General features: G+C 53.0%; 2 protein-coding genes across 5 annotated transcripts in view; both read left to right on the top strand.

Annotated features, from left to right (window-relative positions):
* The window catches only part of PPP1R1B (protein phosphatase 1, regulatory (inhibitor) subunit 1B), an 11,197-nt gene extending 9,094 nt beyond the window's left edge, over window positions 1-2,103 (top strand). For all 3 annotated transcript variants that reach the window (XM_011929905.1, XM_011929906.1, XM_011929907.1), the window contains exons 6-7: window positions 1,090-1,209; window positions 1,299-2,103. In XM_011929905.1, the coding sequence (XP_011785295.1) occupies window positions 1,090-1,209; window positions 1,299-1,348 (170 nt within the window). In that variant the 3' untranslated portion in view covers window positions 1,349-2,103. The remainder of the gene's footprint in view (window positions 1-1,089; window positions 1,210-1,298) is intronic.
* Window positions 2,104-2,552: 449 nt separating this feature from the next.
* STARD3 (StAR-related lipid transfer (START) domain containing 3) overlaps window positions 2,553-13,240 on the top strand; it is a 27,888-nt gene continuing 17,200 nt past the window's right edge. For both annotated transcript variants that reach the window (XM_011929904.1, XM_011929903.1), the window contains exon 1: window positions 2,553-2,702. The gene's annotated coding sequence lies outside the window, so the exon portion shown is untranslated. The remainder of the gene's footprint in view (window positions 2,703-13,240) is intronic.

Raw genomic sequence — 13,240 nt, 5'->3', positions numbered from 1 at the left:
AAAAAAAAAAAAAAAAAAAAAAAATGTCCCAAGGCCCAGAGATTTTCTAGGCAGGAAGATTTCACCCCCTTCCATGGTGGTTTCTTCCATGCCTGGCCATGGAAGGCTGTGCCACATCTGTCCCTCCTAGGGTACATTAAACTGTTTAGTCTCATTATTTATGGGAATACTGAAGACTCAACCACCCCTAGTAGAAGCTGTCAGCTCTTCCACACAAACAAAAGGTCTTGGGCCTCCTGCCTGCCTATCTGGCAGTGAGGGCATTGGCCATGGGGGCAAAAGCTGTTGCTGGGCTTCAGGCCCTTTGTGGGCAAGAGACAGCTGGAAGAGCTGAATCAGTTCCTACTGAGACCCCTCCAAAACAGTGGAAGAGGGGTGAGAGGAGACTGTTCCCTCAGGAAAAACAGCAGGTGGCTGGGCGTAGTGGCTCATGCCTGTAATCCCAGCACTTTGGGATGCCAAGGCCAGCGGATCACTTGAGGTCTGGAGTTCAAGACCAGTCTGGCCAACATGGTGAAACCCCGTCTGTAATAAAAATTCAAAAATTAGCCAGGCACGGTGGCGCGCACCTGTAATCCCAGCTGCTTGGGAGGCTGAGGCAGGAGAATCCCCTGAACCTGGGAGGTGGAGGTTGCAGGGAGCTGAGATTGCACCACTGCACTCCAGCCTGGGCAACAGAGTGAGACTCCATCTCAAAAACAAAAAACAAAAACAAACAAACAAACAAAAAGCAAAAGCAGCAGGGCACTGGCTCCAATGACAGCCCTATGATGGAGCAATATAAACCACCACGACTCCTAGTGGCTCCTGGGTGCTGGCGCTGGGCTGGGCAAGGTATTCACTATTACATCTTGTTTAAGGTAATCTACACAATTTCCCCCTTACTATTTCCTTCAGAAAGGTACTAACTGACTTATGTAAGTCATATGGCTAGTCGCTGGGAGAGCTGTTCTAGCCCAGTGCTCTCTCCATGCTGCCATGATGCCCCTGGAAAGCTTCACCTCAGCCATCAGAGACTTAGCTCACACTCCAGGACAGCCAGATGGATACGCGGAGCCTGTGTTCTTATCTCCTCTTTCCCATTCCCAGCTGGGCAAAAGACAACCTGTGGCCAGGGTCTGGAGGGGCCCTGGGAGCGCCCACCCCCTCTGGATGAGCCCGAGAGAGATGGAAGCTCTGAGGACCAAGTGGAAGACCCAGCACTAAGTGGTGAGACTTGGGAGTGTGGAATGGGGAGGCGGGGCTGGCATCTCGGTGGATGGGGCCAGGCCCTCAGTGTCTCTCTGCTTGCCTTTCAGAGCCTGGGGAGGAACCTCAGCGCCCTTCCCCCTCTGAGCCTGGCACATAAGCACCCAGCCTGCATCTCCCAGGAGGAAGTGGAGGGGCCATCGCTGTTCCCCAGAAACCCACTCTGTTCTCACCCTGTTTTGTGCCCTTTCCCTCGCCTGCTAGGGCTGCGGCTTCTGACTTCTAGAAGACTAAGGCTGGTCTGTGTTTGCTTGTTTGCCCACCTTTGGCTGATGCCCAGGATCCTGGGCACTTGCTGCCTGATGCCTACTCCTGCCAGTCATTCCTCCATTCACCCAGTGGGAGGTGGGATGTGAGACAGCGCGCACTGGAAAATCCAGAAAACCGGGAACAGGGATTTGCCCTTCACAATTCTCCCCAGATCCTCTCCCCTGGACACCGGAGACCCACAGGGCAGGACCCTAAGATCTGGGGAAAGGAGGTCCTGAGAACCTTGAGGTACCCTTAGATCCTTTTCCATCCACTCTCCTATGGAGGATTCCAAGTCACCATTTCTCTCACCGGCTTCTACCAGGGTCCAGGACTAAGGCGTTTTTCTCCACAGCCTCAACATTTTGGGAGTCTTCCCTTAATCACCTTGCTCCTCTTGGGTGCCTGGAAGATGGACTGGCAGAGACTTCTTTGTCGCGTTTTGTGCTTTGATGCCAGGAATGCCGCCTAGTATATATCCCCAGTGGGGCACATGGTAGGGGGCGCCAGGTTTTCCTTGTCCCCCAGTTGCTCTGCCCCCTTCCCCTTTTCCCCTGACTCCAGGCTTGAACCCCTCCCGTGCTGTAATAAATCTTTGTAAATAACTGTGCTGAGACTCCTCTTTCAGGGGAAGCGGGAGGAAAAGGGAGGTAATGGGGCATCCTGATAGGGAAGGCCGGTGGTCAACCAAAGGTTAGGGTTTTGACCCTACTGTCCAATCCTCTGGTCTAGGAGTCTTTCTGCAGACAGCAGGCTCGGGGCACTCAGAGGAAGAACCACAGAAGTTCTAGCTCCTGCTTGGATAGCTGAAGGAGGCAGGTGGGGTGGGGAAGTCCTTCTCGAGTAACTGGATTCCTCCAAAGATTCCCCCATCCCCACAGGGCTCCCCTCGGGAAATTCCCCCTTTTTCCTCAGAGCCAGGCCTGTGTGGCCTAATAACTACGGCCCTGGTGTTCTTTCCACTCCCCTACCCTTAAGTTTGACTCCGGCCTTCGCGCCGGCTTCTGCGCAGGGCCAGGGCTGGAGGCGGGGCGAAGGGGCGGAACCGCATGCGGACGCACGTACCGCTTCGCTCTCGGGGGCAGACTCAGCGGCGGAAGTGGCGCCGCTGGAAGATCTTCTTCCGCTCTGAGGAGCTACTGAGGCTGCGGAGCCGGACTGCGGCTGGGGCGGGAAGAGCCGGGGCCGTGGCTGACATGGAGCAGGTGGGTCCCGGAGCGGTTGCTGGGAGCGGGTGGCGTGAGAGGGCCGTCTCCCGCTGGTCGAACCCGCTTCCCCATCCGCTGTCTATGCTGGGTTCCATCCGACCCTTCCCACACCCGCTGCGTCTCAGGTTCCGCCCCCTTCCTCTGCCTGGCCTCGCTCCGCCCCGCGCGGGTCGGGGTCTCCAGCACTGACTCTTGGCGACCCCGCCTATCCTGGGGAGCCCGGGGAGGGCGTTCGGGATCTCCTTCCAAAACCTCCGTCTTAAACTGAGGAGAGAGGCGAGGGGAAGGTGTTTGGGTGTTACGAGCAGGGGCAGGTATGGGGAGGGGTCGGAATCTGGGATGAGGGGAAAACATCTACGCATTCCGGTAGGTCTGCGTCTCAGTGTCATCCCCTGTCTCCCCAACTTCCTTTGGAAACGGCTGTGAATAACTTCCTAATTGGTATTAAAAGGGCCCTTTAAAGTCTTGAGTTCTTAGAGGTCCATAGTACCATTGACACTCATTCCTAATGACACGTTCCCCCACCCCACCCCTGTTTTGGCTTAGTCAGTGTGTCCTGGTTTTCTTCCTACCGCTCTGACAGTCGGTCAGAAGTCCCGCTTCACGTTTTCCTCTGTCACCCAACTCCTCGCTCTGTACACTGAATCTCAGTGGTCTCATTTACCCCGACGGCTTCAGCTTTACGCCAATTAAATACCCAGATCCACATCTTCAGCGCAGCCCTTCCCTGGAGCTCCACGCTTGCCTATCCAGCGGCCATTGGGACAGCTCTGCTTCACGTGGAGCTCACCTGGTCCAAACTTGAACTGGTCTTTTCCATGCAGATTAATTCTTCCTCTACTCCAACCCAGGCGGAAATCTGGTAGTTACCTTACACTTTCTCCTCTCTTTCAAGTCCCACATCTTAAAAGTGACCTAGTACTGCCAACTTCGTGAACATCCTTCACACTGGACCCACTCCATCGCTTCTGTTACCACGCTGTTGATGTGTTGTCAATTCCCAACAGTCCAGCCCTGGCAGCTTGCAGCCCAGTCTCCAAACTGGAACTTTTGTGATTCTTTTAGAACACAAGTCTGATGGTGCCAATTCCTTGCTGATAACCTTTTTCTGGCTTTCTGTTGCCTATGTGCTGAACGCCTAGCACAATTTACACGGCTCTCTGTGATCTGACCTAGCAGTCTCCTATGTGCACCCTAAGGTCCAGTAATATGGCACTGCAGCATGTGCCGTGCCTACCCTTGCTGTTCATATCTTCATCATCTTTGCACACACCAGCCCCCGCCGCTTGAAAACCTCCTCCTCTTGTCTGCTGAGCTACCTTCTACAGGTTTTTCAGCGCAGGCAGCACTGCACACCTCCAACCCCCAAAGTTAATTGCCCCTCTGTCCTGTAGCACCCTGTCCATAATAGCATAGTAGCTGAGAATACAGACTCCTGGATCAGACTGCCTGGGTTCTGACCTGTTTGGTGACCTTGATGAAGTCAGTTGCACAATTTCCTCACTTGTAAAAGGGAGGTAGGAATGTCCCTACTTCATAGGGTTGTGAGGATTGAATGAAATATTGTAGGTTTAGGTCTTAAACCAGTGCTAGGCACAAGAATGCTCAATAAAAGTGAGTTGCCTGGGTGCAGTGGCATATGCATGTAATCCCAGCACTCTGGGAGGCAAGGCAGGAGGATCACTTGAGGCCAGGTGTTTGCAACTAGCCTGGGCAACATAGTGAGACCCCATCGCTACAAAAATTTAAAAAACTAGCTGAGCATGGTGGTACGTATGGGAGGATCCCTTGAGCCCAAGAATCTGAAGTTACAGTGGGGTATGGTTGTGCCACTGCACTCTAGTGTGAGGGACAGAGTGAGATCCTGTTTCTCAAATAAATAAATAAAAAGATAGTTATTACTATTATGTAAGGACAACATAGCTCACCAGTTATGATTTTTAATTTCATAAGTTGTCTGAGGATGGTCGATGTGGCTTACTAGTCATTTGATAGAGCCTGGCTCTTTGTCAATAAATAAAATGCTGGAGTGGAGGACACGGGGGGTAGGATCTGGATTTATTGAGTGAAGATTCGAGAGTGAAAAAGGCTCAGACCTGGTCTGTTCGGGAAAACCAATCTGGAAATGTGTGCATGTTACATGGCAAGCATTCAATCTAGAGAAATGTATACAGAGCTGGGAACTAGAGGGAGAAAAAGACCGGGGTGGCTTCTGAGGAGCTGACAGTTAATGGGGGCTATAAAGCGAGGGGAGGATTTTATCAGAAAGAGGCAGAGGCTGGAGTGGGCTCAGATCAGAAAGCTGGGTCCTCTGAACAGAGCTCCAGTAGATGGTGGCTGGGTGGGGGAACAGGGGAGGGGGAGCTGAGGAAGACAGAGGCAGCGTCCTCTGCTGAGGCTGGCAATTCCTTTCCTGTATTGGCCATAAGGAAGCATCCCTTGACTTGGGAGCCAGCAGGGACCATGCCTGGGGGCATGTATGCTCTGGAGGCTTAGTACCTCGTGTATGGGGCCAGGCCCCTTGGGTAGGGCCATGGTGCATGCCTTCGGGCTGGGCCTTTTTTGGAGCTCTTTTGCCTGTCTGTAATGCCCACCCTCCTTGCCTCCAGCTGATAGATGCTGACTCTTCAAGGCCAGGGTCAGATGACCTCCTCCCTGTGGCTTTTTTGACTTCACTTGTTCCAGCCTGGGTCAGATGATCCCTTCTCTGGGAGCCCATGGTCCTTTGTTCATTCCTCCCTGAAAGCGCTGATTACAGCATGATATTATTTATCTGCCAGTCTTCCTCACCAGACCCAGAGTCCCTGATGGACCAGAACAGGATCCTGTGGCCCCAGGACTTGCACTGTGTCCAGCACGCTGTAGCCCTTGGTACCTGCGTGTTGCATTAAGTTGAGCTCTCACACAGCTAGACTTGTTAAGGGAGAGCAGTGTGCGGGAGACCAAAAATCCAGCACATCTGGCAGCTTGTGCCTGTTCCACTGAGTGCGAGACCCTGTTGGCTCTACTTTACAGATAAGGAAGCTGAGGTTCAGGGGAGGTAAGGTCAAGATCACTCAGCAGGGATTTAAAGAACTGTCTCCTGACTCCAGGTCTACATGTCTCCCAGAAACTGCCTTGGGGTCCCAGCCTCCAAGGGGGCAGCTGCCACATCAGTGGGACAAAAGATAAGGGTCCCTTTTTCTGGCTGAGGAGAGGCTAATCCTGGCTTTGTCCAGGCAGGGTTGGTGCCTGGAGGATCCTGTGCTAAAACTGCACCCCCGTCCCCCCCACTTCCCCTTGTTCTTCACCCTCTGGGAGCCTTTTCTTGAGAGAGCCTTTTCTCCCGAAGATGACTGCCCTTTCCAGAGTAACCTTGGGAACTCGACCTCATTGGTTTAGTAGCAGCACGAAGGGGGCAGGTGGGGCCTGATTCACTGGCCCTGAGTGGGTCAGGGGTCATGGAATCACAGAACTGGAGGCATCCCTGATGATTCACAGGGCCTGGCACAAGGAGGAAAGGAGGGTGAGTGGATCTCAGTGTGTTAGGGTCTTCCTGTACACTGCAACCGCAGAGCCTCCCCAGCTCAGGGGAGGAGTGTGTCGTGGTGAGTTTTGTTTCTGTTTGGCTTAACTCTTCGCCTTCCGCTTCCTCGGAAGGAAAGGAGAAACGGAGCCAGGCTTTGGCTTTGGGTCTTATTTGTCATTGTAGCTGTGTCCTCCTCTCTCTACACTCCCACTTCTCCGGGGGATTTCCCACATCCTCTGTGGAGGGCTACAGTAGGGCCAGTCGGCCAGCTGTCCCGAGGCTGATGGCATGGGCCAGTAACCCTGAATGTGCCATCCTAGCCAGGCGCAGTGGTACATACCTGTAGGCTCAACTACTTGGGAACCTATTCCCAAGTTTTTGACCCCAGGATTGATGCCCAGCCCCAAACCTGTACCCTTTTTCCTGTTCCAGGGTGGACATTACGGATCCACAGACTAGCTGACTTACTAGACATGTACCGTGGCCAGGCACCGTGACTGTGACTTGGACCTCAAGGGCTTAGGACAGATGGCCTCGAGACATCTGGCTGTGATAAGGGAAGTGCTGACCCAGAGTTACTTGGGAGGCTGAGGCTTGAGCCTAGGAGTTTGAGACCACAGTGCCCTATGATTGCGCCTGTGAATAGCCACTGCACTCCAGTCTGGCAACATGGTGAGACCTGTCTCTTAAAAAAAAAAAAGTGCCATTCTGGGTCGGCCCCCTGAAGCCAGGGTCTACCCTTCCATTCAGCAGTACTGCTGGGACTCTCAGTTTGGGCAAAGTGCTATGCTGGACCTGCCTGGCCAGCACCCTGCCTCTGACACTGTCCCCATGGGGAATAGTAGTAATAGCTGCTGTTAATTAAGCACAGACACTGCATGTGTTATTTCTAATCCCTTCAAGCTCTGTGAAGTAGGCACTATATTATCCCCATTTTAAAGAAAAGGAGGCTGAAGTTCAGAGAAACCCAGTGGTTTGGTCAAGGGCACACAATCTAATAAGGAATGGCGTTAGGTTTTTGCCTCCAGGACTGGTGTCCAACCCCAAACCCACATCCTTTCCTCTGTTCCAAGGTGGGCATTACGGATCCACAGGCTAACTTACTAGACATGTATCATGGCCAGGCACTGCAATTGTGACTTGGACCTCAAGGGCTTAGGACAGATGGCCTCGAGACATCTAGCTATGATAAGGGAAGTGCTGACCCAGAGTTTTGAAAGGTCAGGGGAGTCTGAAGGGTGAGGAGAAGCTCTGCCCAGGAGGTGACATTTGAACTAGTCTCTGAAGCGCCAGAGTTCTCCCCAAAGGAAGGAGGTCATTCAGGAATGAGGAAACAGGGAGCCCGGGTGATGGGCTGTGGTGTGTCCTGGGAGCAGCCAATGATCAGCAGAGTAGAGGCTGTGAGTGTTGACCCCCATAGCGAAAGAAGAGTGCTGGGGTCTGGAGTCCGCCCTCCTCCTTAACCCTCCCCTGTTATCAAAGACTCAAGGTTAACTCACCTTGAGTCTTCTCCCTACAAGTCAGGCTCAGGGAGGGGAGCAGGCACCCTGCCTGAGGCCCCCCAGGAAACCAGTTCCTCTTGCCTTCTTGTGGAGAGAGTGCCTAGCCTGGGCTCTGGGCAGGGAAGACCCCCGCAGAGGGTGGAGTCCAGCTCCAGGAGAGGCAGCCTGGACAGGGAAGGGCTGCTCTCCCAGCTGGGCGTGAGTGTCCATGTGCACTTGTGCATGTGCTGCTGTAGGGAAGGGTATAAATGGCCGTTCAGTGCATTTCCTGGAAGCCCACTCTGAGCCTGGTACAGTTCTGGTACTGGGCATGCAGCAGGGAGCAAAGCACAGGAAGTCCTTGCTCTCATGGAGTTTGCATTCCAGTGGGAGACGATGGGCAGTAAACACAGACCAGTGAATGTATCATATGTCAGGGGTGACAAGTGCTGTGAAGGAAAATACAGCAGGGTAAGGGATGGAGGATGGGGGCTAAATAAGGGTTCAGGAATGGTCTCTCCAAAGGGACATTTGCATAGGGACCTCACTGGAGTGAGAGAGCAAGTCGTGCAAAGACCTGGGGAGGACCTCCCGACAGAGCAGCAGGTGCGATGGCCCTGGAGTAGGAGCATGCTTGATGCGTCCGCGGACAGTGAGGGACCAGTATGACTGGAGTAGAGAGCTTGAGGGGAAGAGGAAAGGGGAAGAGAAGGACTTGTAGGCTAGGGTGGGGATTTATGCCTTTATTCTGGAGAAACCATTGGAGGTTGGGGCACTAGCGAGATGTGGTCTGGTTGTTAACAGGATCCCTGTGGCTGCTGTGTTGAGAACAGGCTGAAGCAGTGAGGACAAGGAAAAGTGGCAGGTAGAGGTGATGGCTGGACAGGGTAACATGGTAGTAAGTAAGCAATGGGCAGATACTGGCCGGATTTTGCAGAAAGAGACAACAGGATTTGCTCATGGTTGGATGTGGAAGGGAGGTGCGACCAGATGACTGCTAAGCCCAAAGAGGGCCTCTTGACACACTGTCCCCCAGCCAGCAAGGGCTCTTGCAGGCAGCAACATTTGTACTTAGAAGGTCCCAGCCTGGCATGGGGGAAGGTCATGTTCCTCTGGGGTCGGCTCCGCTCTGCCCCTTCCTGGCTGGGGGACTGTGGGCAGCTCTCCTTCCCATGAGTCATCACTATAGCTTCTGGGAGGGGTGTGATGCATTAAGGAGATGATGTCTGTAGGGTGCCACGGAGGCCACGGCCATCTGGATCTGTGTCTTCTGCACCGGCGCATCTGGATGCTGTGCAGCCTCTCTGGTCTGCTATCCTGCATTCCCCTAACCAGCACCCTCCTGGGCCAGCCAGCAGTGGGACACAGACCAAGGCCAACCTCCTCCACACCCAGGGCCTCTGCCTTCTACCCTCTGTGGACTCTCTGTTAATTTGGCATTGACAGGGCTGCTTGACTCAAAACAACCCCAGGCCTGGTCTGAAGCCATATCACCAGTCAGTCAGAGTTCAAGACTGTCTCTTTCTCTGGAGAAGAGCAGGAAAGTAATCCCAGCTAACCCTCATGCAGCCACCACTCTGTGTCAGAATCTCTTCTAGGCCATTGCATTGAATAAGTCATTTAATCCATATAAACCTATAAGGAGTAGGTGATATTGTTAACCCCTTTTTACAGGGGAGGAAACTGAGGCATGGTGAGGTTAAGTGACTAGCAAGGTGGAAATCTGAGGTTTGACCCATCTCCTGGCATGGAGTCCAGTTCTCTCAGCTTCACTGATCCTGGTTTGTACTGAGTTAGGGACTCCCTGGGAAGCCCCCATGGGCAGGGGGTGCTGGTGCTAGCATTTCCTGTGGAATATGGCAGGGGAATGTGTGGAGGACCTGTGTCTACTGTTCCTCTAGCCTCTGGGGGATTTGGAGAACTCACTCTGCCCAGAGATGTGAGTCATCTTTGGATCTAGATGAGACTTGTTCCCCTTTCCCGAGTCCCAGAGCACAGCTCTGTGGAATAAGCTGTAGCTAGAACTTGTAAAGTTGGGCCCAGCCCTCCCTGGGAGGCTAGGAGGTGGGAAAGGGCCAGGTGACTGGAAGCGATAGCGGTAGTTAATGTCTATGTGGTTAGACATTCACCAGTTACTCTGTGGTGCCAGGCACTGTCCTAGGCAGGCTATCGTTATCATTGTCTCCTTTGGTGCCCCAGACAGCCCAGGGTCAAGACAGGTAGCCTCAGTTTACAGATGCAGCAGTGGAGGCTTGTACAGTGAATAGGTGGCTTTGTTCAAATCACAGGCCTAGGCCAGGTATAAAAGCCTAAGTGTGGTGTAATTCCAGCACTTTGGGAGGCCGAGGTGGGAGGATTGCATGAGTCCAGGAGTTTGAGACCAGCCTGGGAAACATAGTGAGACCCTGTCTCTACAAAAGAAAAAGAAAAAGAAAAAAAGAAAGAAAGAAAAATTAAGAGATCAGTCTGGCATGGTAGCGTCTGCCTATAGTCCCAGCTACTCAGGAGGCTAAGGCAGGAAGATCACTTGAGCTGGGGAGTGTTTGAGGCTGCAGTGAGCTGTAATCACACCACCGCACTCCAGCATGGGCGACAGAGCTAGACCCTCTCTCAAAAAAAAAAAAACGCAGACTTGCCTTGGCTGATAAACGCCTACTGAGAGCTGTGATCGGTCAGCTGGGCCTTGGAGCTGCCTCCCTGAAGAAAGGTGGCTGGCCTGGGGTATGACCAAGGGCTAGCAGGGAACCCCGTCTGTGGTTCTGCAGCCTGAGATTTGTGGAAATTGAAAATTGGGGGTGGGTGAGCGGGAGGCAGCTTAGCCATCCTGCTGTCCTCCTCTTCTGTCTGCGTGAAGGGTCAGCTGATGCTGCTTCCTGGGTGGGAGCTTGCAATTGCGGAGGGACCGGTGTCTGCCCCTGCACTCCCCTAAGAGCCTATGCAGGGAGCCAGGACAGTCCTCTCCTTCCTGTCCCTCCCCCAACCTGGAATTCACCTCTGCCTGCAGCTGGAATAACCTGGCCTTTCTATAGATGAAGGAACCAGGCTAGAGGGTTAGGGAGCTTGCTCTGAGCCACACAGCAGGCGAATTGCAGAGTTCAGATTTGAACCCAGGCCTTTTAGGGTGATTTTTATTATATGTCGCTGTAGTGTATTTAACCTCCCCCTCTCACAATTTACCTGTTACTTAAAAGGTTTTTCTTTTCTTTTGTTTTTTTTTTTTTTTTTGAGACAGAGTCTCGCTTTGTCACCCAGGCTAGAGTGCAATAGTGTGATCTCAGCTCACTGCAACCTCCGCTTCCCGGGTTCAAGTGATTCTCCTGCCTCAGCCTCTCAAGTAGCTGGGATTATTACAGGCACACACCACCATGCCTGGCTAATTTTTTTGTATGTTTAGTAGAGATGAGATTTCACCATGTTGGCCAGGCTGGCCTCAAATTCCTGACCTCAAGTGATCCTCCTGCCTCAGCCTCCCAAAGTGCTGAGCCACCGTTCCCAGCCCCCACTTACCCGAAAAGTCTTGCCAGCTACTTAGTCTGTCTCAACCACCACTGACCAAGCACTTACCATACTCCTTCCTGAGACCTTCCTCAACACCCAGCCCTGTGACACAGGGATTCTTGCCTTTTTTTTTTTTTTTTGAGACGGAGTCTCACTCTGTCACCCAGACTGGAGTGCAGTGGCGCAATCTCGGCTCACTGCAACCTCCGCCTCTCAGGTTCAATCAATCCTCCCACCTCAGCCTCCCAAGTCGTTGGGACTACAGGTGCGTGCCACCACACCTGGCTATTTTTTGTATTTTTAGTAGAAACAGGGTTTTGCCATGTTGGCCAGGCTGGTCTCAAACTCCTGACCTCAGGTGATCACCTGCCTCAGCCTCCCAAAGTGCTGAGATTACAGGCGTGAGCCACCATGTCTGGCTTCTTGCCTTTTCTTGTCATAGTAAAATATGCATAACATAAAACTTACCATTTTAACCTTTTGTTTGTTGTTTTTTGTTTTGTTTTGAGACAGGGTTTCCCTTTGTAACCCAGGCTTGAGTGCAGTGGCACAATCTCAGCCCACTGCAACTTCACCTCCCCGGCTCAAGTGATCCTTCCTCCTCAGGCTCCTGAGTAGCTGGGACTGCAGTTGTGTGCTACCACGCCTGGTGAATTTTTTAATTTTTTGTAGACATAGGGCTTTGCTGTGTTGCCCAGACTGTTCTTGAACTCCTGGGCTCAAGCAGTTCTTCCTCCTTGGCCTCCCAAAGTGCTGGGATTATAGGCCTGAGCTACCACACCCAGCCTATTGTTGCCTGTTTTAATGCAGCTGAGGAAACTGAGCCTCAGAAGGGTTATGCTTTGCCCCAGATCACACAGCTAGGAAGGGGGCAGTCTGAGATTTGAACTCTGACCTCAGAGTCCATTCTTTTTTCCATGATACCAGCCACCTTCTGTTTGCCCTGAGTCCAGCACACCACCCAAAACCCCATTACAAGTGGGGCTGGTACTACTGTATCCTGGGGTGAGGAAGAGAAGGCCTGGGAAGGGGTGTGGGGGCCTGTCCCCACACCCCTTCCCTTTGCCTCAGGAATAATCCTCTGTGCCCTGGCACCTGACTTTCCCCCCTCCCCACCCACTTCCCCCTGTAACCCAGGATGGTAAAACCTCCACTTTTGCTGGGCACAGTGGCTCCCGCCTATAATCCCAGCACTTTGGGAGGCCAAGGCAGGTGGATCACGAGGTCAAGAGATTGAGACCATCCTGGGCAACGTGGTGAAACCCCATTTCTACCAAAAATACAAAAATTAGCCGTGCGTGGTGGTGGACACCTATAGTCCTGGCTACTCGGCAGGCTGGGGCAGGAAAATCACTTGCATCTGGGAGGCAGGGGTTGCAGTGAGCCGAGATCACGCCACTGCACTCCAGCCTGGTGTCAGAGCGAGACTATGTCTCAAAAAAGAAAAAAAAGAAGCCCTCCACTTTCCCTCCTACCTCCCACTCTCACTCCCTCCCCAAGCCTTAGCAGTTCAGCTTCCGCAGACACTCGACTGTCAAGTCTGCAGCCATCCCAGGCAGACTCTTTCACGCCACACGTGCTGTTCCCCGCTGTTCCCCTCTGACAGTTCGGAAGGTGCTTGGGAGAGGCCAGTGACAGCAACCAGTGGGCTCTTTTGGCAGTGGGTGGGGTGTTGCTCCCAGGGGGCTGGGCCGTCTCCGTATTGTCCATTCCTGCCTCTCCCTTATCAGGAGGGTGGGTGTGGTGCGTGGGCACTGGCGCTAGCTGTGATACCTCCAGGGCTCGGCAGCCTACAGTCAGCCAGAGAATGAGCACTTTGGGGACTGCACAGGGCAGTTCCACGCCACGGTGGGTTTTTATCACTTAGACTGGCAGGTGGTGTGATGGAGCTCAAAGACCTTTCAAAGTCATTTGAGTGAGCCCCATTTTCAAACTGCAGCCAGTGAGGCCTCACTCAGGGTGATGCTGGAGTTTGAGGAAAGGCTGAAAGGTGGGATTCAGTAGCCGCTTTTACCCATGGCAGTCTGGTTTTTTTTTTTTTTTTTTTT

Source organism: Colobus angolensis, unplaced genomic scaffold (genome assembly GCF_000951035.1).
Source record: "Colobus angolensis palliatus isolate OR3802 unplaced genomic scaffold, Cang.pa_1.0 Scaffold83, whole genome shotgun sequence".
In the NCBI taxonomy this organism is placed as follows: domain Eukaryota; kingdom Metazoa; phylum Chordata; class Mammalia; order Primates; family Cercopithecidae; genus Colobus; species Colobus angolensis.
Note: the sequence above shows the minus strand (reverse complement) of the source record. Positions and strands in the feature narration are given on the sequence as shown.